This window comes from Anomalospiza imberbis, chromosome 1 (assembly GCF_031753505.1).
Source record: "Anomalospiza imberbis isolate Cuckoo-Finch-1a 21T00152 chromosome 1, ASM3175350v1, whole genome shotgun sequence".
Lineage (NCBI taxonomy): Eukaryota > Metazoa > Chordata > Aves > Passeriformes > Viduidae > Anomalospiza > Anomalospiza imberbis.
Genome location: NC_089681.1, coordinates 60,336,095 through 60,360,516, shown reverse-complemented (window position 1 = coordinate 60,360,516; position 24,422 = coordinate 60,336,095). Strand labels below are relative to the sequence as shown.

The following is a 24,422-nucleotide window of genomic DNA, read 5'->3' as shown; positions in this document are numbered from 1 at the left end:
CATTATTAAATCCTACCTTGCCAGGTCATTCAGGTCCAGTCGTCCATCTTTGTTTTTGTCAAAGATTTTCATCTAGAAATCAAGAAGGCAGAGATAAAACAGATGGGCCAGAAGGAGAACACACATACAAAAAAAAAGGCAATATACATTTTGCTCTGCCCTGTGCCCTTCCCTCTACTTGCTCAGGGTGTTTGCCCAAACCTTGGGCAGCATGGCATCCTGTGCTAGCATCGTGCAAGGGTGCAAGTGCAAGGGTGGCACAAGGGAATAGCAAAACCCACCAGCTTTCTGACAGCAACAACCCAAAGCAATCAAATACCAGTACCACTCCCCTCCCACCTTACATGGGGATAAAGCAGGTCTGCAGGAAAGACCTTCAGAAAGTAAATACTGACATTGTCCTGGTCCTGGAAAAACAAAAAAGTCAGAAAAAGGGAGAAATTTAAACACTAAAAACTTTCACCTGGACTCCATCCTTACCTTTGACTGTTGCTGTGGCTTCTGAGCAACTGAGGTGCAAATGCCACCTTCTAATCAGCACTCAGGTCAGGATTTTACACCACTAAAGTTGTGGGGCTTGCTTAACTCAAGCAAGGCCCATCTCAAGGCCTGCTGCTAGAATGCTCTAAGACTCAGAAGAAGGTTCAGGCTGCCAACATCAAAAGGTTAAATGTGAATTCAAAACTTATCCTTTTCTTTTACTGAATAGCATAATTTTGATGAGCCATCACAATAAAAATTATTTATTTATTTGCTGTACTTGATTCTGCATTTCTCTTCAAGGCACAAAAATTACTCTGTTACAAAGAAAGGGGTGGAGGGATGCTTAATGAGTTGCAAACCTGAAAAACTCATGGCTCAAAGTTCTAGAAAAAAATATATTCCACATTGTGTGTGGGGGGGGAAATGAATATTTTACTATGATAGATTACCTTTCTTTGTCAAATACTCAGCTAAGGAATATGCATTCATCTTACCCTGATAGATCACATTTGCTTGTTTAGTGGTTGTGCAGAGTAATTGGTTCACTACAGATCTTTTGTGCACTGCACAGCTGCTGGAGAAGGCCTGCACCAGCCCCATCTGACAAAGCTCAGATGGACAGGATTATCCACTATGACGTAGCCTGAACACATAGGAGCCAGCAGCATGTCCTGAGCACTCCTCAGCAGTGGAACCAGGGCAGAGCCTAATAATCATGTGAGAAAAGGTAGCATCTGGGCTCACTTTTCCTCCCATTGAAAGATAGCATGAAAGTCCTATGAATGACTGAAGGCCCATACTGAGATATTTGGGAAAATGGCATCACGAGAGCCATGTGGGTGTTCAGTGGCACAAAGAAAGCTATTTTCCCATTTAACTGGCCTCTGCCAGTGTGCTCTGTGCAGAGCCACTTAATCACAGAGGAAAGAATTCTGAATTTACCTTCGCTCTAGAGCTGGGGAGACAAATAAAGTGCCAGACCATCCTGAAGACTTCCCCCTGGTTGCATCAGTCCAAATTGTTCCTTTCCAGCAGATCTAACTTCTTACATTCTGCTTCTTGCCCTATTAGACCTTCCACAGCAATATGGCACTTTTCCCTGGTCTCTGCTGGAGTAGCAGTGGGACAAGACTAGAAGAAGGTATAGAAGCAGAAGCTGCCTTTGCTGGTGCCACCAAGGGGAGAAATGTGCTTGCAATGATAGCCTCCCACTGCCATCAGAGACACAAACCCAAGCCTTCAGTTCTTGGCTGATAAAGGAGTTATTCTGCAGGTCATAGAAAATAAATAATATTCTTTCTAGAACTAAATAAGCCCAGATAAGATTTTAAAAGCCTCTCTCCAAATGGAACATCAATGCCTAACCTGGTTTTATCTACTGTTTGAGGAAAGAGAGAAATACCCCTACTACTTCACTTTAGCACACTCTCCACCACCAGTGACATTGCTACATCCAGATTACATCATTGCTGTAAAATATGCTGCCTAAAGGAAGCTTATGGAGACAACCACTATGTAGCTGGCTAGAGAAAGCACCAACATGTGGGTGGTGGGAATACCATAGTCCTTGGGCTATACAGTAACTTCAGTGCTTTTGAAAATGTCACTCTAAATCCCTAGGTTTAGGCCACCAAGGAGCATTATGTACCCACAAGGTCTGTAGGTCACCACAAAGCAGTGAAGCTGGTGGGGTGAGAAAGAACAGCACTTGCTGGGAAAGGACAGATTTTGGGGGGAAACACAGGGCCCAGTTCTCAGGAACTCTGCTGCCAGGTCTGAACACCTCTGGCTGAAGGCACTGGACTTTGGTTCATACAAAAAGACAGTATCTTTACCAAAACACACTAAAACTTACTGCTTTTAGCAGTCTTAGTACTTCACTTGGATTCTCCCACATGTTTCTGAGCTCCTGAAAGTTTTATTTTCTCCCATTTCTGCTGTATCTCAGAATTACTGTCTTGAGACTAAAATTCAGTGCTTCAGCCTAGACTTCAAATTCCCATGTGTTTTTCTCTTTGTGATGTCTCAGAAAAGCAAACACTGAGTTTCTGGGAGAAGTTCCACTCTGAGCTTATGGGACCAGGACAGAACTGGTGGTTTTCTGTCCAATAGCCAGACTTGGGGCACAATTCTCATTTCACATAGGATTTTCTGGGACAAGTCTTATGTTTCTTTTCCAGGGAAACATCTCCAGCCTTATGTCCTTTTCTAGGGAATAAATAAATAAGCATTCCAGCATGGCTGTCTTTGTCTTGGGACCTCATGTGTCCTGCCTGCCCTGCATCTGCTCTACCTTGTGGGTGCAGCATATTTTCATGGTTTCAGAAGCTGCAAATAACCAGGGAGAGTTTTGTGCACTCTTAATGAAACAGACTAGATGAAAGCTGGTAGTTTAGATCTGAAAGGCTTTCTGCTTCATTATCAATTTTGTGAGCATATGGTTTTCAATTCTACCAATTTCTGAAACCTTTACAATATTCCTGCAGCAGTGCAGATCCCAGTAAAACACATTTAATAGAGAGGTAATAAACTCCTTGGTGGATTGCATAATGAAAGGAAACATTCTTCTCTTGCACCCTGTCTTTCAGCTTGATATTGAAATTTCAGTGACTGACCACATCTACTTACAGTTAACCAAGTCCCCTCCCCGACCTCCTTCACTCAGCTCTGTAAGAGAGAAACTTTGTGTTTTCTATCTGTTTGGCCTTTTTCTGCCACAACTACCCTGAATAGAATTTTCAAACACATGCAATATTTTGATCATCCATAGCAGTCAACAGAAAGAAACAAAGTCTGGCTGGAAGAGCTACGCCAAGCTAATTCTTGTCCAGTGCCTAACACATGAAAGATGGAAAACATGTAGGGTAGAAGGGCTGGTGTTCACTGAATTAGTTCAGGTACCACAGCTAATAAGATAGATCTAATCCTGTTATTGGGACAAGTGGAGCTCATGCATACCCACTACATGGCAGTCATGTGCTGCATTACTTGGGGAACAGCCTAGGGAAATGTTTTTAATCAAACTTTCAACTTTCAACCATGTGAGTGTTTGATCTGATCTGCTAATTGTGTGCATGAGTACACGACGAATGACAGAGGGTACCCACCCCATATGACAAAGCATACATAATGGAAGAAGCAGATAATTGAAATGGTTATGAGGTTGTTTCCAATTTAAGCTTTTGCCTTCACACACCATCTTGATATGTTAAATTTGATGGATTTTCAGTTTACTTTCTTGAAAGGTATATTTGCACTGCCAGGCTGATATGAAACATCTCAATGTGGTTAAGGACAAGGTCTGGCATATTTAAATAGCACTCAATTTTACTAAAAGCTCTGTTGCATCTAGCAGTATGCTTTATAAAATTATGCATTTCCGTTACTGTCAAGCTACCCCATGTTTTAAAGTGTTTACACAAATTAATTCACTGACATTTTAATGGCAGTGCACCAAGGGCACACCCTGTTTGTTTGAATCTACTCTGAGGCACTCTGAGACAGACAGAGAATATTTAAGAGCTTGGTTTGCAAATAAAAGTTGTTACATCTCCATTTTTTTAAGTGCAAAATCAAAATGGCCATCAGCTTTTAATTCCGCAAAGGAAAGGTCTCTGCTTTCTCAGTCCAGTGTTCTAAAGGCCACTGAAACACCACAATATGACAAACACACACATTCTTTGAAGAGTAATATAAATCTGAATTATTTTCCATGACAGAGATAAGGAAAGAAGTAAACAACCAAAATAAATAGTTCTGTGATCAGCAGATTCAATAAAACCTGCTTTCATACCTTTTCTGATTCCCTTTCTTAGTGTGCAATTAAGTGGGACACTGAGAGAGTCAGTTTTACTTGACCTCCTACTCTCACAAATACATTTTAATGTATATATCATGGGCACCTATGCCCAACAGCTGAAACAAAAGTTGGCCAGGGAGTACAGAGGTTATTGACACTGTATAAAGACAGCATCAGCCCAAGATGCAGGACTGCCTAAGGTCTCTTTCTTTAGGGAAGGATGGGGTCACAAAGGCATTTGCAGAGTGACAGGAGGGCCCAGTGGCCAGCAAGTTACCCTCAGGACAAAAGCTCAGTGTCCTGCCCAGCCAGACTGCCTACGTCACATAGACAAATTCTTTAGTGTTTTGATTTCTAAGAGTGTTTTGATTCCTAAGAGACCAAGGCATTTTCTGTTGGGGTGTTCAGAAGCCTGCAGGCTCCTGAGTTCTGTTGGTTTTGATCTTCAGAAATGAAGTTTGAGCTTAAATGGGATTTTCCGCTTCCCTTGGCTTATGCCACAGTAAGTGTGATGCAAAACTAGGTGTGCATGCCCAGCATTAAATTGAGAAGGGACACAGGAGGTGGATTTGTGTTCATCAACTGTGTGGGTCCTCTCGGTCACCTGGGAGAGAGGCTGGCATGTACCACTATCAGGAGGAGAAGGGATGAGCAAAGATTGCTTTAGGAACCAATCTTGTAGGCTACACTCTACTCCTATGGTATTTCTAGAGCTTTGGGAAGTTTGCTCTGTGTGTTCATAAACATAAAAAATTCTGTTTAGGCTTTTTTTCAATACAATAAATATTTGTCATTTCATTATTACACCTCTTGTTGGGTGGTCATATGAGACTTTGTTAACAAAGATATGCTACCTTGACTAGTAAGATGTTAAAGGTCTAAATCACCTGAATTTTCTGTGCTTTGGTTTTTATTTACTCACATGAGTATACTGGCATCAGCACTGAACACAGACAGACTTTCACATGGACCTGATCACACTGAAACTCTGCATTATCCTTGCAGAGGGGACAGGCAGCAGCCACAAAAGCACCAGAAATCCCCCCCGTGTACAATAAAGGTAGTCCACAGTGCATAATTGTGAACATAGATCATCGTCAGGGAGCAGACAACCTCTTTCCCTTTGCACTGAGAAGATTAGGAGCCCTCAGCTGCAGGCTTGTGCACTCAGGGCACATAGCTCAGTGCCCAGGAGAATCTTTGCAAATAAGCCCAGTAAAACCCTGGTGTCATTATAGCTGGGAAAAATACCTACTCTGACTTCTCTGGGGTTAAGATTTCATCCTCAGTCATCACCATCTACAAGCTTTCAAATGCTGTAGTTCATGACCAATACTTCTTATTAGTCACTGCACCTACATTATTGCCTCTCTAGAATATTAACCTGTGGTGGGCAAAGATGGCATGCAGGCAGGACAAGAATTGTCCTTTGCATCTTACTGAAATATAATAATGCTCAGATTAAAGAAATTTTTTATGCTTCATCTGACATTATCAACATAAGGCAATGAAGAAAGTGAATGTCAGTGTTGCATGTGTGACTGTTTTAGCAGAATAAACAACTTAAATTGTGAAGTTTGACTCAGAAATGAGCTTGCCCTGCATGCAGCTTGTAGACATTGGGATTACAAACTAGAAGCAACATGCTTCTATCTGGGAAGCTGTGGACTATCAGAAACTGTATCTCAAATCTAGTTCATATCCTGGCATTTACAATATTCTGTATAAATGCCCAGCTGTGTGCACACACAGGTAATGGAATCTGTCACTCATTAAAAAATGTTACCAAATGCATATGTGAGATGCATATTTCTGAGCTGAAACTTCACCAGGAACCAGAAACTTACTAACAGCTTGATCTCGAGGGCTGAGGGGAGGTAGGAGGGATTGAAAAGGTTGTTCTATTGTCATCATCTACAGTATCCTCGTCATGAAGTATCAAGGGGGCTGGTCTTCATCTCTCCAGCTTTTGTTAATTCAGGAAGGCAGAAAATTCTCACCATGCTGTTTAAACCCTCCATCCATTTTCAGCTATGCTCACTCTGTCTCCCAAAGCACACACTGCAGGACCACTGGGCCTTCTTCTCAGAAAGTTCAGAGCAATACCAGGCTTCATGCCAACCTCCAAGCCCTTGCTCCCTGCCAACAGCTCTTGGTCACTGCCTGTGGGAAGGCAACAAACCTACAGATTGTTTTCAAAGACTAAGAACTACAAGTGGGTGCATGGAAATAATTATTAATATACACTTAATGACTATTAATACAAATATGTATTTATGTAGGCATGGAAGAAAAAACAACAGTGCCTACAAGGAGGCTTCCTCACCACAATATTGTCACTTCAATTCCCTCATGAGGAGTCTTGAGAACTCAAATGTTCTTTTGTGATTTTCCCCAGTGGCATTGGTGCTCTTTAGGATTTGATTTAGCAGACTCACAGAGTTTGTGCAATGCCGATGTGTTCACTACCTGTTGTCTTTATAGGAGTTCATCACTTGTTCATCAAATCCCTGATCTATACCAGTGTTCTCTGAAGAAAGGATGTCAAGGTCACAAGGAAACAGAATAGCCTCTTAAGAAGTGGCTGCTAAGCAACCTGATAAAGTGATGTTCCTTTCCAGAGATGACCAATCTCTTCCAAAAGAAATACTCTCTCCCTCTTCTCAGCATTCTTTTTTAATGTTGTATGAGATCATTCATAGCAGCACAAGGGGCAAGAATTTAGCATTCCCTGGTTGGTTGATATGTTATCTGCTCACACTGCTCACAAACTGCAAATACCCAGCACAGAACCATAAAATGCTGCCTTTATTTTTTTCCTCAAGCCTAGGCTAGCTTCTTTTAAATTATAGTTTTTGCCTTTTCCCCTTTATCTCCAGAAGGCCCCAGGGTCTACTCAGGATATCAGTAGCTGCTTAAGATATGTGCAGCCAGCTGTGCATGTACAGAAAAAAGGGCAGAGATCTGTATATTCCTGTGGAGACAGATGGGTTTACAGCTCCTTGGGACACAGCTTATTTCAACTGAATAATAATTACATTGGCCCTTGTAAGCCTTGAGCTGAATAGATGGGCCACCCCGCGAGACCCTGTAGGTGTGTGCAGCAGAAACAGGGTCCTGCTTACAAGGACTTTGTGCTCTAAAAAGATAAAAGAGTGGGAGCAAAGCAATAGGAGAGAGAAATATAATTATGTCCAATCTGCAGAAAAGGAATCACTGCTGGCTGCTGATTGTCAAAGATATAATAGAGTCAGGGAAAAAATGGATGGGCCACTGACCCATTTATCCCCAACAGTGGTGATGGTGGCAGAGTCCAGTGGCAGTGGGACTCTGCACTCCAGCAGCTCCTCACTCCATGTGGGAAAGGAGAGAGAGGAAGTGAAGGGTTGTCATTACCCTGGGCCTTGACATCAAACCTTTGAGTTACTCTTCCCTCTTTAATCCAGCCTTGCAAATTCAAGGCTGAATCTTTCTTCCCTCCTTGGAATTTTGCCTTCTTATTTCAGATAACTTCCTATGCAATCAGTTGTGGAGTGTATCTGATGCTATAGGATACTGCCCATGTGGATAATTTGCTGTTATATATGGAATATATATGTTCAAATCCTCTATTTTATTCCAGGATATCATAGTATAAGATTATCCCAGTGGTAATTTCACACCCTGCCTTAGCTTTTGGGATCAGGTGTGCTTATAAACATCCTTAATCTTCAGTTTAGAGAAAAGAATTGCAAGGGAAAAAATAATCATCTGCCATATTCTCATTTTCTAATAACCATTAACATCCCTGATTCTTTTGGCATTGCAGCTTGGCAAACCTTTTTCCTCAGGAGCCAGATTTGCATTTCAGATCATAGATTTCCCTAGATATACAAAGCATTCCCTTTTCCCATATCAAATCTTATCTTCCAACATAGACATTAAACTGCCTCTCTGAAGACATAAAGCCCTTCTACAAGAAACCATGGAAATAGAAACCAGACCTCCTGGCTCTCAGCCCTGGGCTGCATTGATACCTGTCTGCATTGGGGTAGCAGAATCACAGATCTTTCTTGGGAAATTAAAGGGAAGGGAAATGAGTTGGAGGAAATGAACCACCCACTGTCTACAAGCTTCAGATCGTCTATTCCCCAGCACCTGACCAGAGATTAAGCACCAGTGATGGAAACCTTAATGGAGCAGAATGAAAGATATTTGCTACCAGAAAATGCTAACAAAAATATTTTTGTCTTAGCTGTAACTTCTGGGCTTTCTTTTTGTTTAAAAACTCCACCAGTTGGAAAATGATTTCTGCAGCTGGCATTCCTCTCTCTTCACTCTCTTATAAATAAGAGAAATAAACACACACTCTTCTGTAACAGTACAGTTTCTCACATTGCTCTAAAGGGTCACATTTCTGGGCACATACACATCACACACACATAACATGGTATTGCAAAATATGTGGGCAGCTCCTTGTTTGCTTGCATACCAAGCTGGCTTTTAGGTACAAACACAGATTTTGTGCCAAGAAACAAGGCAGTTCCATCTGAAAACCATTTAGAAAATTGCAGTGATAGATGTCTGCTAGTGGAATTCAAATTATACCCTTGAGAATGACATCCAGAAATGAGATTTTTTCCCCTTCTTGTTTTTAGATGTTTAGATAAGTTGCTCTAAAATCCAGGTGACTGATGCTAAACCCACACCAAATACTATGTTGTTGATTGCAGTATAAAAGCTATATTGTGATAAGCCAGGTGGAGAATAGAAACTTTCAACCTCTCAGTCTTTCAGGGAAGCAGCAGGGAGCCAGCAAGGCTTGCTGGGCTTTGCAGAGCAGAAAAACCAGATACCTGCATGTCTTGGAAGATGAAGGATTTTCTAGGAGGAAGAGAGGGAAGGAGGAAGTGAATGAGCTGGAGATCTGCCTGAGGATGAACATATCCTGTAGAAGGATGCACCTCACCTGTATTTAAAGAGGTTTAGAGCTCAGCCTGCTTTGGTGTAAAGTTGAGTTCTTTTAGTTCAACTCTCAGCAACACTCTTTGAAATGCATTCACAGCTGATGTCCAGTGCAAAGAACTGTTAGCAGCAGCGTGTGCTAACTCCCCCAGGGATCTCTGACAAACATTTTAAAAGAGCTTTTATTGCCCTGCAGACATTGACCCTAAAGGAGATTTTAGGCCGTACTCAGATCTGAACAACATTAATTCTATATTTTCTTACCATAGTATCAGTATATTCTTCCAGCTTTACTTCAGCAACCATCTTGTTATGCTGCAAAAAGAGATCTCGCAGGAAACTCTGTAGTAAGAAAAGAGAGAAATTTTACTCTCTAGAGGAAATTCAAGAAATAACGGTAGGAAATTAAATTCAAATTCAGAAGGGTTACACAAATCTAGTTTCACATTCCTGGTTAGTACTAGTGTCTTCAATTTGACAAAGTTCAAATTTTTTTAGCTGAAACATGGGGTTTTTTTCAATAAATTAGAAAGTAACTAAATTTCCCTGGAATAGGTATACTCGAGTGAGTCCTAGTAGACCTACAAAATAAGCAAAAGACAACATAAGTCCTGCAATACTTGCTAATTGATCTCAAATCAAAATATTTGCATTCAGTAAAACACTCAAGCCTCCTCTGACATCTTTGTTGGGATACAGGCTGAAGCCACACACTGAGACTTCAGCACATGATGTGCAGCCTAGGGATGGACTTTTGTGATTGCTGGCTCAAAGTGTTTGAGTTATGGTTTCTGAACAGGCTCTTGCCTCAATAGCCTGAGCTTTACTAAGAAATCAGTGCAGAAAACCTGCAGGTTCAGGAAGAAATTTAGAAGAAATTCCCTTAATAAAACACAATGGCTTTGGCTCTGTTTAACTGGGAGAGGTACATGTGCAAAGCCAAGGTGAGGCAGTGCCTGTGAGGCTCACTGGATGCCTCAGGTCACCAAGACAACTGAGGTCATGGGACAAGGCTAGGGGGATGCAGGGCATCGAGGGCAACAACAAACCATCCTCCCTCTGGCAGGGCCCCTGAGACCACGCCAGAAGGCACAAGTCCTTAAACTTGCTATGAACAACCCAGAAATGCCATTTGTCACTCACACAAAAAGACAGCAAATTGGTAAAGCCGATGGAAGGGCTCCCATTGACATCAGTGAGCTGTAGGTCAAGCCCAAAGAGATTTGTTAGAATAACTTACTTTGAGTTCACTGGCTGAAATAAATCCACTGCTGTCAGCATCGTAACTGCGCCAGATCTGAATGGGGATAGATTGATGTGAGCACATAAATATTGCAGTTATTCATCTGCTCGGTGATAGATTGTAAAGATTGAAAGCAGAACTTCCATAATGAGCCAGTTGTTGCATTAGCCAACATTTAATTAATTTTAGATGAAATAAAATAAACTTTTCACACAATAGCTCTTACTCACACTTGCATGATGTACATGCTGCTATCACATGTTTAATGCAGACACACTGTCTATAAAAGGAAGACAATACTAAGAAACTGTTTTGCATTTCTTACCTAATTTGTACATGCAGTTTCTTTTATTGCTCTGAGTCAAGGCCATATACAACAGGCCATTGATCTGCAGAAGCCCCTAGCTTGTATGTGAAATAAAAGTAACTGCATGAGGTCTTGGAAAAACTGAAATTCCCCATTGGGATACTTAGGGGCAGAGATTAGAGGAAGATTGGGCAAAGTTCTAAGGGCTTGTTAACCCAACTTATGGAGGTTTCCTCTCCATGCCCTAAGAGTCTAATGTTTCAGCATAAAATGGTGCTTAAATGGTGCTCTGCTGTCTTGGTCTATACTGTATTGCAGGTGAGGAGCTGTAGGGGTGAGTTGATGAGTGGGGACATTTTGTCTGTAATTGCATGACTGATAGGTGGCTGAGAGTGTTTCTGAAATATAATGAGTTCTGTGGGTACCCTTGGTCTAGTCCTAGATACCACACCTCTGTTTTGCTGGTGTAAATAATGTAAAACCTTCTCTACCTGAACAGGTCAGAATGTGTTTTTCTTCCACAATAGCCATATATTTCCCAAGCTGTGTTTTACAGAGGACAGAAGGGTTGGTGTTGAAGAAGCTGGTGGTGTGCAAGGGGGAGGAGGCAGTGTGGAGATACAGACCCTCATGAATTCCACACTGTTGTCCAAGGGAGTTTCCCGTCGGAAAAGCAGTAGGAAGTTCTCATCATCCGGTAAGATCATATTTGCAAGCTGGATAAAAAAACATTAAAAAAAATACCCAAAAACAAAAACCAAACCCACACCATGAAAGTCAAAAAAGGAAAAAACTTGGGTAGGTACTGACCCAGTATGTGAAATATAGGTTTGGCATGTTTCTCCCTTGGAAATAAACTCCAGGTCAAAGGATCTGGCCAATGTAATACTCCATGAGTCACCTCCTCTGCACCCAGGCTCTATTTTCCAGATCTCCCAAGTCTGCTACAGGTCTTAATCACAGAATGGTTTGGGTTGGAAGGGACCTTTAAAGGTCATCCAATCCAACTTCCCTGCAATGGGCAGGCATATCTTCAACTAGATCAGGTTGTTCAGAGCCCTGTCCAACCTGACCTTTGATGTTTCCAGGGATGGGGCATCAACCAGCTCCCTGGGCAACTCCTTCCAGTACTTCACCACCCTCATTTTAAAAAAGTCCTCCTTAATCTACCCCCTTTAAGTTTAAAACCATTATCCCTCATCTTATTCCTACAGACCCTACAAGAAGTCTATTCCAATTCTCCATCCTTCTATAAGAGAAATCCTGGGCTGGGGTTGGACAGAGATACCTCCTGGATTTGTAAGCGTCCGTCTGTGGTGACATCGTAGACAGAAATGAATTGCTCCTTCATCCTCTGAACTTCTTCTTCTGTGATGGTGCTCTGCCATGGGGAGACAAATGCGTGAAAATTGCACCAGAAGACCCTCCTGGAAGAAATCTCTCCTCACTCACAGATAATCACCAGCATGGTTCCATTCTTATAGTTGGGGGTAATGCTTTTTAAAACCCACAGACACACCATTGTGGATGAATTTTTGAAATAAATCCTATGCATATCCTTGCAGCTACTAAGCTTTCAGTCTGAAGATCAGTGTTTGGGAACCCAAAAATATTTCAGTGACACCTACTTCTTTACCCAACTGTTCTCATTATATCACTGAGCTTGGTTTTGCTCAAGTGTGTGTTACAGCAGTTTCCATCCTGGTTGTTTTCAGCTTGTGCTTTTCAGGAAGATATCCTTATCCTTGAATGACATCTCTGCAGTTCATTAGATCATCAGCCTTGAAAGGTGTCAGTGGAGCTAGATTGTTGCTTATTATTGCCTGTCAGCTGTTTCAAGACCTGGCACCAAGCCCTGTCAGTGTTTCTGGGTTAATAGCACAGAATTTCAAGCAATTGACATTCTCCTTATATCTGCTCAACCCCGTAATTGATTTACACATAGTGAGGAGTTCTCCAGACTTGTCAGGTTATGTGTCTTGACAGGCATCGCTGTGACAGGTGAAACACAATGCTTAGGTTCATCAGGCATGGTTACTTTAGCAGAAAACATGAGGGTACCCACTCTGACTGGACTACACAAAATACAATTTCCTCACTATGTGAAAAGTTCTACATAATAGTTCTACCAAAACCCAGCCTTTACTCACAAAGAATAAAATAATAAAGGACAAACTGGCTTTCCCAAGATGCATGTTCAAAACAAAATTATTCCAATATTAAAAATTTTTACACTAAGAACAATACACATTTTGTTATGACCATTAGGTTTCAAAGGGGACCTTTCTCTTTATTAAAAAAAAAAAAAAAAATCCCAGAAGACTGAAAAAACCCTGACAGATCAAATAAGACATTCCAAAAAGAAACTAAGGTTGGGAGATCGGTTTTTCAAGATTGACCTACTGGTGGTGCAAACAAGTAGCTTGCTCTATTTTCCTTTCTATTCCAAAAACATTTACAAGGCTGGAAAAATCCCATAATGGACCTGATCTGTTCCCCTTGTCCAAGCAAGGATATGATCTGAAGACTCACCTCACCCCACCAGCAAGGAGGCTGGGGCTGCACAAGAAGTTGCAAGGGGACACAGCCAGGACAGCTGACCCCAACTGACCCAAAAGATATACCATACCATACGGTGTGGTGCTCAGCATACAAAGTTGGGGGAAGAAGGAAAAAAAAAAGATGCTTGGAGTATGGTGTTTGTCTTCTGAAGTCAGCATGATGGAACTTTGCTTTCCTGGACATGGCTGTACAGCTGCCTGCCCACGGGAATTGGTGAATGAATTCTTCATTTTGCCTAGGCTTGTGCCCTTGGGTTTTGCTTTACCTATTAAAACACCTTTATCTCAACCCATGTGTTTTCTGACTTTACTTTTCTGATTCCCTCTCCCATTTCACTGGGGAGTGAGTGAGTGAGTGAGTGAGTGACTGACTGACTGACTGACTGTGTGGAGCTGCCTGCTGCATTAAATCATGATGTAACAAATGGCAGCATACAAAAATGTGCCTCTTGTCTCATAAGATGGAACAGGAGGAAATGGCTTTGCAGCAAGTAAAAGTCTGTAGCTGAGCACATCTTTATCAGAAAATGCAGTCTTAATTATGTTGCCTGCCTCAAGCAACAGATCCTTAACCAGCTTCAAAGGTTTGCAAAGCTTTCCCTTTTGTGAGGGTTTAAGTGAATGCTGTTGCATCCTTTCCTGTCACTCTGTACAGAGAAGCCTTTCTTGTAATTCCTTGTTTTCCCTGGTGCATGCACCTCCCTGAGTTTGTGGATGATGTGTGGTTTCCAAGGGCTGCTGCATGTTCTCACTGCAGCCAGGAAAGAAATCTTTACTACTTATCATGAGAAGGCCAGATAATTTTTATTCTCATAAAAGAACACTGTTTAAAATATTGCCATGACTTTGTTCCCATATTTTTCAGGGTTAACAAGTAATTTTCTTGCTACAGATGTTCTTCCACAGAGTTTTACAGAGAAAAGCTTCTGTGCTTCAAGTTGCCATAACAAATGAATTTTCTGCTTTCTCCTTTTCATGTCCAGCCTCTGTCTTCCCTTTTGTGAAAACCCTTTAGAAGTGTTTGTAGCATCACAAAGGTAATCTGGTTTTTAATAGCGTTTGTAATCACAGAAAGGGCATGATCACATATTTTTAAAATTTCTTCAGCATTTTCTTTGCCATGGCTGGTTATGATTGTTTGGAAACCTGGCTGTAATCTGTCTTTTTGTTAATCCATTCCTTTTATATTGTTGCACTCTTTGCCTCATGCTGACTAATTAAATTTTTGTTCCTTAAGGGATTCATGTACTTGGCAGAATTTTGCCTTGATGAAAACACAACTATGAGTCACTTGATTTGGAGGGCAAAAAGTGAATGTATGGAGCACTGCAGAGCCTTTCCTACTTGATGAAATGGGATGTCTCGTTTAATTCCTGCTGGTCAATAAAATCCTGTAATAAACTCATTTATTTTTCCTTCTTGAAATGATTTTAGAAGCAAGCTGCTATATTGATTAGGGTATAAAAAGGTGAAGCTACATTTAAGTGACTATGATACCCTGTTTCTTGAAAAAAACCTAGAGAATTTTCTGAAAATGCTGGCTTGAACACGTCTTCTGGTGTTTCAGCCAAATATGATAGAAAGGCCAAGGGTCCTACAGATTTAGAGTTCCTACAAGATCTATGAAAATAAATTGTGTCTGCCAAGAGTGAGAGTTGGAAAAGAAAATCAACAACTATTATCGTGCCAAAAGCTACATAGCACAGATATGAGGCCAGCAAGGACCAGATGAGAGACACCAGTAATGTACACTTTGACTTTAGAAGAAGAACCCTTCATTTTTGAGCCAAACATTTCTTCATTGTAAAAACTAATTTCATGAATGACTTTGTTACCCCCATGCAGTTGTAGGTTGGATTGCCTGCACAATTGTGGGTTTTCACCCTACATCTCCAGGGCCAATTTCTCCTTTGGGCCAATCTTTCTCACTTAACTTCAGTGCTATCAATTGAGTATTTGGCCCTGTACTTTGGTTAGGATTTTTGGTTAGGATTTACTGTACTCCTGCATGCGACAATAGATGAGCACTTACCCTGTCATCCTGCATTGCGTTTTTGGTTTATTTTTTTAACTCTCATCAGCACAACTGTGGGAAAGCTTTTTTTTTCCCCCATAGTAGACACCAGTATCCAACAAAGGCTAATGCAGTCTTCCCTGTGCCATCGTGGTTTTGTGGTTAGGTTTTGGACAGGTTCTCTGTTCTGTCCTCTCTGCTAGGCTGAAAGTAGTTTGACATGCATTTGAGTGATGAAAACATATTTTGTTGTTTTTACCATGGGTATGTTGAATTTGCATTAATAAATACCTTGAGGCACTTCCATGCCTTAATGTGGAGGAACAGGATTAGGAACTGTCCAGGGCAATCAAGGCTGATGAAAGCCACACCTAAAGACAGAACTCTATTTGGCAATAATCAGAATGATAGAATTGTTTGGGTTGAAAGGAACCTCAAAGATCACCCAGTTCCAACATCTTCCCCTAGACCAGGTTGCTCAAAGCTCCATCCAACCTGAACACTTCCAGGAATGGGGCATCCACAGCTTCTTTGGGCAACCTGTTCCAGGGCCTCTCCATCCTGATAGGAAAGAATTCCATCCTAATATTTAAGAGGCAGGATTGCCTGGGGGTTAGAATTCTGAAATATTCTGAAAGTGGATGCAAGCTGATTGCTTTCTGCTAGGGATCTTCTTGCTGTTCAGTTGCTGGTCACCATTGACCTTAGGTCTCTTGGGGTGGTGAAGTACATGGGAAGTCTGCCTTGGATGGCTTTGAGGCTGGCTAATACTTTGGCCATTAAACTTTGTTTGACTAGCTGTTGCATTCCTGGCCATGCTAAATTATACACATTATTTAGACAGACAGTGCAGTGTGCAAGGCAAGGATGAAGTGAAAGAGTAGCTGGAGGGTGATTCTATTCTTTGGAAGTAAAAAGCAAAGACAAATCCTTAATGGATGCTCAGAGTGAGCTCTAGAAGATTAACTTCAGTCCCTTCCAGTCATAACTATCCATGTGGTTTTCAGGCGGGAGGGATTTAAATAAGGCTAATACCTGCCTTGTATGACCAAATCTATATTTCTACAATTGGTGTGGTCTTCTACACACTTACAGTTAGGTGAAGGCAACCATCCTTTATTTGAAAGCTTTCTATCTAATTTGAGTATAACTTAGGCAAAGCGAAATACATTTCTGAGAAAGCCCAATGGCAATGTGCATTTCTCTCCATATCCACCCAGACATCATTGGTTTTATGGAAACTTTCAGTAATCCAACCCCAAAATTTATAGCCATTCCTCTATAAAACTCTTATCTAATTATTATGAGAATATATATAGAGCTTCATTAAAGCCATAGAAAAGAGGAAGCAAGGAAGATCCTTAATGATCTTGGTACAGAAAGAAAGATGTACAGGAATATAAGAGAAATGCAGGAGCTATAGTTCCTGTTCTAATAAAATGATTTCTTTGACACTGAAAGAAACTGTCCTTTCCACTGGGATTTCACCTCAGTATAAAAACTTTTAGAAAATGCATGGATAGAGGTGCCATAATGTAGAAGAAAGAGGTTTATGTAAGAGCAGAAGAGAGCTCAGGCAGCTCACGGCAACCATGCAGTAGCAGCTTGGAAGCTGGAGGCTCAAACGGCTAGACAAACGTCACAACAGTGATAAGAGAAACAGGTGGATAATGCCAGCAGCTAGAAGATGTAATGCTACACCATTACATGATGGATGAGGATGAATTACACACTCCTGGAAACTGAAGGGAATTTCTTAGGAATAGAATAGAATAGAATAGAATAGAATAGAATAGAATAGAATAGGAATATTCCAGTTGGAAGGGACCTACAACAAACATCTAGTCCAACTGCCTGACCACTTTGGAGCTGGACAAAAGTTAAACTGTGTTGTTAAGTGCATTGTCCAAATGCCTCCAGCAATCACCCATTGCTGGAGGAGAAGGGACAGGAAGCAGCATCTGGGATTTGGTTGGTTTAATACAGGTCTACCTTTGTTGCAAAGTTTTCCCTTTCCCCCCACAATTGTTGGTGGTTCAATAAAAGACAATGAATTGGCCTCCATCACTGGATGCTATCTAAAGTTTCTTTCCTCTTTCAGAGTTGTTAGGAAGAGCTGTGTCTCTCAGCTTCTCGACAGGCTCATTTTTGCATTGTTTTCCCAGCTGCTCCCATCCCCTGGCATTTAGTGTCAGCTGGGGATGCTGCAGAGTAACTGGGAAGAAAAACAGAGCTGAAGGACCACAGTGGTCGTTAAGAAAAATAACAGCTTAGAGAATGCAGGCTGAAAAAATATAATTATGAAGCCATTCTCTATTCAAGCAGAGACAACTTCTAGTACTGATAACATTATTTATCACTTATGTAGCACTTCAGACATAGTCACTAATTAATCCTTGTGACACATCTGTAGTTGTGCCAGTGTATTGCTGTCTCTCCCTTTTACTGTGCAAGGAAACTAAGACATTAAGAATCCAAAGGAGTAAAGGTCAAGATGAGTGGTACAGCAGAGAGATGCTCAGTCCCAGTTCACCACTTTTATCACAGAGGACACTTTCTGTAGGGTGGTAAAACCAATGCAGAGGGGACCCTTTACCCCTCCTGCCATAATGACAAACCTGTACAATATAAATCATGTGAAAAAGAGAAAAATGGCTCAATGTCGTTAGATAAACTCATTGTACAAAGGTAGTTAAGATCTTTGTTTAACTTGGTGCTCAAGTGACTCCCATACCCAGAGGAGTGGGCAGAGGACAGCTCTTAGCCTCCCAGGACAAAGCTCCCCTTGGATTTTCTGCCGCAAAGACAGACTGCTCTGCCTGCAGCCTGCCATGTAATTTTATCATTAATATTAGCAGAGTGGAAATACGGCCAAAAACAGGCAAGAAGACTAGAGGCGAAAATCCAAAAGCACTTAAGAGCCTGTCTGAGCACTCTGAAAGTTAGTGAGCACAGTCCGTCAGAATTAGCCTAGTTCTTCTATTTAATAGGAGGAGAGGGAGTTGGCTCTTTCTCCATTAAATTTGTGTTAAACTATCTCTTTTAATGGCAAAACTTAGATAGCAGAAGCAAAGGAGATGCAAACTGGATCAGAGTGCTGAGTTAAGGTAGAGTCATCCAAGCAGGGACTTCTAACAAGCAATAAAGCTATTAGTGATTTCTTAAAGCAGGAAGTTCATTGCTTAGAACGCCCTCATTTTGCAAGTTCTGTGTGCTGATAAATGACACAATGTAATGGAGTTCACACTGGTATCAGCAAGACCGCAAAAACTGCTGTAACACACCAGGTTTTCTACTCAGCTGGTATGACTCTGTCTCTGGACCTCATGCGAGAAATGCACAAGGGCAGCTATGGTCTAGAGTGGGGCTTAGAGTTTCTCTTGACTCACATCCTTAGGAAGCTGCTTTCAGCATGAGATATCTCATTATCCCTGGATTTTATCACCATCAGCTCACTCCAGAGAGCCCCACTTGGAGGCCCCACTGCAGCACTGAGCTCTGCAGCCTCATTTTAATCGTCTCCTTCAACATCTCACGTTTGCTGTCGCTGAGTTTGTTTGAGCATGCTTTTTGGTGGTGTTTCAATGGCCCAAGAATAGCAGCTCCCAATTTCATCTTTTGTTCCTGGGTAAACAATCACAAACTTTCTGATTTCTCTTTAAATCAGCATTTCTGCTTCCCTAGATATTCTTATTGTTGAGTCTATTTTGATTCATTTGAAGCCTTTTTACGTGCCTATCTCTTCATCTAACCATCCATGCTCTAAAAGACATTTCTGCAGAAACTGCCAATATTTCAATCCAAATTTACTTGCAAATTAAATAAAAATATGCTTGAAAAAAAATTACTCACAGCTTCTATTTCCTTTAATTGCAGCCCTAAAGATCCAAGAGTACTAATTGGCTTGTAAGTACTGTTCTGATTTTACACTTGATACTCATGAATTTTTGCCTTTTATCAGCTATCTTTTCTGTCTTTGTTAATTAATTTTTGCTTAAAGGGATTGTTTCATCTCTGGTTTTTGGCACACCCTCTCCTTCCATTTGGAAGATGCTTCCTCCTTTCCCTATATGGGCAGACTCTGTGTAGTGAAAATATTACTCTATCCTTTGTAAACTTCTGAGTGCTGGCTTGAGTGGCAGGATTTCTCCTTCACTGATGGTGACGCTCATAGGCAAGGTGTGACCTGAAGCCAAGGAAAGCATCCCCTGTAAATTGTAGTGCAACTTCTATAGATGCAGACAATGAGAGAAGGAAAATGCTGCCACAACCAGGAAAGGAAAACAGGGGAGAAGCCCAGAAACACTGTAGAGCCAGGTCTGGATCTTAGAAGCAACAGAATTGATGCTCATTTGGCTTTTAGCCATTTGCAACAATATAGACATAAGCCTTATTCCTAAGCACCATTTAAAATTAATGACAGTATATTTGTTAAAAATTGACCTAGGAAAGAAACCTATCATAATAACAAAACTAATCAGCACAGGCTTGAACAAATGAACCATGAACATTGCCCTCCCGCTCAGCTAGCCAGGCTGAGCCTGTGCTTTTTCACTTGTTTCTACTCAACAACACTAAATGACTTTCTCTCCACTCTGCCAACCAGCCCCTTCAGCTGGTGCCAACTGCAATCTCCCCCTGACCAGCAGCTGTTGGGCTGGAAACAACTGATGAAACTGCTCAGCTGACTGCTCTTGCTGTACGTGTTTAAATGCCACCCTGTTGCCAAAAGAAAAGCTCGTTACCTTGGGACTGCTAAGGAAGTCGGCAATCAGGGAACAACAAACACAAACCATCTCTCAGCATAACTTTTTTGCTTGGACCTGATGGGCAACAACACGGCACAGTACTTACTTCTGGTCCCAGTTTCTCCAGGAGATGATGAAAAAAATCGTCAAGCTCCTTCCCTTCTATGTAACCGTTGTCTAAATAAAGAGCAAATATATTAAGGGTCAGGGGTATGTCCCGAGTCCCAGGAACCGTGTCATGGGCTGCATGCAGGTAGCTCAAGGCTTCAGGGTCAGGATCTCAGCCGGGCGCCCTGCCTGCCCACTCAGGGGAGCCCCATGTCCTCTTCAATTTCATCTGTTCACTCTGTGTGAGAGCTGGGCACAGCTGCGGCGCTCCCTTCGGAGTTTTTCTTACAGAAAACTTTTCAGAAACAATAAAGTCCCAAACTGGGACCAAAAAAGAGAGTGGCAGAGGAAACGGGGAACTGATGAAAAGGCAAAACTTTTGGGGTGGAAAGGGGGATTTACAGCCGTGATATTCATGGTGAGGAGGAAGAGGTGGGCTCGAAAACACCCGCAGGACCTCGTGGATGTAAGGTTGGACATGTCGGCCCCATGTGCAGCATCCCAGGCACCCACACCGCACCCACCCCGGCGGTGCCGCTCCCCCCTGCACGGAGAGACCCCTGCACGGCACCCAGCGGGCCCGGCACCCACGCACCCCTCAGCCGGCTCCCCCCACGCGTGTCCCCACTTGCCATCGGCGTCGAAGCGCCGCCAGGCCCCGAGGAAGGCGGCGGCGTCCAGGCGCCCGTCGGCGCCGCTCTCCATGGTGCTGCTGCCGGCCCTGGCCCCCGCCCTCACCCTCACTCGGCGGCGCAGCCTCTGCCCCGGCCCCGCCGCCGGGCCCGGCTTTCAGGGCGGCGGCCCCGCCCCGGGGGCGGCCCCACGGGGGCAGCGGGGGAAAGTCTCCCCTTCCCGGGGCTCGTCCCACCGACCTCCCGCCCACCCGGATCCCTCTCGGCTGTGCTCGGGCACGGGTTGTGGCAGGACGGAGCTCGGCCGTCGAGGTGGGCTCGAGCAGCCCGACCCCGCAGCCCCCGCTTCGGAAGAGCCGTGAGCCTCTTGCAAACGACCTGTAAAGTTTCAAACCCCGCCGAAGGCAGAAGTACTGGAGGGAAATGTGAGGCTTCAGAGAAGTAATGGAGTTTAAGGGGAGAAAAAGGAGTTTTCTGAAGCTGGTAACTCTCCTTCTCGGTTTATGAAAGCAGAGCAGCAGCAGCAGGCAGAGTTCTCTCACCTTTTCATTCCTCACAGCCATCGGGAGGGTCCCCCTCACCAGAGGACAAAGGGAGACAGAAACCTGCATCGTTTTCCTCCTATAATACTAATGAAACGGAGAAACCGTGGGGTTTAAGGTCTCTGCGCTGGTAGAGCATTATATTCATGATGGCCCAACTTGGGAATAGATTTGATTTGAATGTCACCTGTGTGTTCACCTGCAGTGATTTTAGGCACCTGGGACTGAGCTGGTCTCCATGTGTGCTCCTAGAATCATTATTATCTCCTTTGAGACCCTTACAGTTTTTTCTAGGTTGCCTTTGATTCAATATATACATATTTTAATTTCATTCACATAATGATTGCTTTAGAGATGCACTCAGAAGCAGCAGAAAAGGCTTTTAAAAAGTATTTAATGTTCGCCCTGAGAAGGTTCCTATTTCATCTGGTGGCGGGGGGGGAAAACCTGAAGAACTGAGTTGTGTTTTACCCATGAAATTCTTTCAGGGAGATCACAACAGAGATCACACAGCAATGTCCAGCTTTTGCAGCATGCAAAGAAAAAGGAGATGCTGTAAAGCTGATGTGTAAACAGCAGCATGGAAGCATCTCAGTACAGGGATTCCCTGGACAGCAGCCTGGGATCACCTTTGGACCTCAGGAAAATTATCATCAAGATATTAATGCAACAGCAAGGCCACAAGCACTCCCTGACCATGCTCAGGTGGGGAACCCCAGCATGGGAGAGGAACTCATTAGGTAATGACATGGAAAAGTCTAAATTTTTAGGGGACACCTGCCTATGTCCTTTGCAGGCAAGACTAGAGTCACTCCACAGGTTTCTCTGTCATCTATCCTTGCCTCATTGCCAAAAGTCAGGCCTCGCCTTAGGTTGAAGGCTCCCTCATGGAACCCCTCCTTCAGTCTCTTCTTCCCAGTGTTTCCCACCATGGCTCCCTGGCAGCGGTGGCCTCATGTGCCCCATGGGAGCTGCCTGATCTCCTGTGCGGGATGAAGTCACGTAGAACTGCTCCATGGCATGAAGGTCACTTTCTGGGGCAATCTCTCTTCCCAGGACTCAAAGCCCATCTACCCCAGACAGGGAGCATACTGATCCAGGTTTTTAAGAAATAGATGTTCATCAGTTTCTAACATGGTTTGCAACCTGGCTTTGGAAACCACCACCATGGCTGATAACCAACAAGGTCCCCTGGTATTATGATCATGACAACTGGTTTATTACTAAAAAATATCTTTAACAAAACTAGCTTAAGAGGAATCACTACCCATGTTTTGAAACATTTTGCAAGTGAAAGCACCTTGCCATTTGGTAGGGATGGAGACAGCGAGATTTTATGGGATTGGATGCAAAGCTTAGGACATTGAGAAGAGCTTCTCATAGCTCATTCTCCCCCATGCTCTCCCCATGCTCTCACAGGAGGAAGAGCAGGCAAGAAGTGATACCTTGTTTAAACTACCTGTATTTATCCAGCATCTCACACAACTCCAGTGAAACCAGGTCCAGGTTGGAGAGAAAAAAAGACCTTCAAGCTTAAAGGACTTTCACAAGAGCTCATTGTTACCTGTGCATGAGGATGTGGATGATATGTCCATCTGAGCATCCTTGTCATCCCAGGCACTCTCAGTGCTGGCAGAGAGGGATTTTGATTTCACACAGCACCATACTTGCAAAGGGGGGGAAAGGAGCAGAGATGATGGATTCCTCTTCTGTTTGTGCCAGCTGTGCCTTTGCTCTCCCCACAAAACCCTCTACTGAAATAACCTATAGATACAGGGGCCACCCCATAGATGCACAGCTTAGCTGCTCTGCCCCACCTCAAGTATTGCACACAATGGATTTAGGGTTCTTAGGGGTGGAATTGCAAAATTTAACTCAAAGTGACTGGAACCAGGTAAATCCCAGCCTGCAGAGAGGATGTGGTCATCCTGCTGCATGCCTAAAATATGTTCAGCTTCTCCAATTGCTTTAGGTGACTCAGTAAAGCCTGAATGAGAAGAAAAAGAAACTAAACAAAAAACAGCTCAGAAAAATTTTTACTCATCCAGTTGGACTTTCTTTGGAACACTGTAAATTTGAGGAGCATATTGAACTGTGGACCTATTGGCATTAGTATTAAAAAAACACACTGAAGATAGCTGCTGTGTGTGCAGCTCATGTACCAAACTCAGCAACCACTCTGCCTTGGCTTATTTCCTCAGAGGAATAAATAAGAGTTAGAGGTAGGCAGTATTTTAAAAAGTAATGAACACTTTTGATTAAAGACTTTGGCTTCAGCTTTGCACTGCGCAGTAAATTTCAGGGCTGAAGAGCTCAAACCTGTGTTTTGAAAAGCTTAAAAAAAAATAATGTGCTTCAGTAGGCCCTTTGAGGCTGGAAGCATTTGCACAACCATTGCCTGGTCCTGCTGTGAGTCAAGGAACCCTCCAGCTGAGAACACCAGCAATGCTGCTTTATTTAACTGATATTGATAATAAATTAATAAATGGCAATTATTGCCAAATAAAGAGCAAAATAAGGAGCTCATGACCAAAGCCCCAGCTTTGCAGAAAGGCTTAATCAAACTGTAAATGGGAAAACATGGATAAAAGTACAGATTGCCGATCTGGAAACAAAAATGAGGGGCAGCTGACAAATGCCTCATTCTTTGGGCCAGACTCAAAGAACTGATGTGAAATGAAACATTTGGGTTCCCATGAACATACTAGAGAACAAAAAAAAACAAACCAAATATTTGGATTTGTGGTTGGACTTTGCTCCTCGCCTTTACAGAAGAAAATTCCAAATACATGCAGTTAAATGGAAATAATTTTCCTCATCAAATGACTTCAGCTTCCCTCAGCTTCACAGTGACTGGAGACACTGAGGAAGCCAACACCAGCCAACAGCATTTCATCCTTTGCTGGGCAGGTGTTTCACAGGTGTTTTGGGTCCTGCAGAAAGCCGCAGCCCAGATCCTTGGTGTGCCCCGTTTTCCCCAGACCCTGATTTGTATCAGGGCAGAGGGAGGTGGGTGTTCTGGCTGAGCTGCTGTGCACAGC

At 42.8% G+C, this 24,422-nt stretch overlaps 1 protein-coding gene across 5 annotated transcripts in view; it reads right to left on the bottom strand.

Moving 5' to 3' along the window:
• SCGN (secretagogin, EF-hand calcium binding protein) overlaps positions 1-21,483 on the bottom strand; it is a 71,628-nt gene extending 50,145 nt beyond the window's left edge. Inside the window, exons 1-7 of one of the 5 annotated variants that reach the window (XM_068194146.1) lie at positions 21,382-21,483; positions 20,206-20,276; positions 12,065-12,157; positions 11,403-11,492; positions 10,467-10,523; positions 9,491-9,568; positions 17-72 (exon numbers count right to left, since the gene is read on the bottom strand). In XM_068194146.1, coding sequence (XP_068050247.1) covers positions 17-72; positions 9,491-9,568; positions 10,467-10,523; positions 11,403-11,492; positions 12,065-12,127 — 344 coding nt within the window. In that variant the 5' untranslated portion in view covers positions 12,128-12,157; positions 20,206-20,276; positions 21,382-21,483. The other 4 variants (XM_068194119.1, XM_068194153.1, XM_068194126.1 and 1 more) reach the window with 4 other exon arrangements.
• Between the last annotated feature and the right edge of the window lie 2,939 nt (positions 21,484-24,422).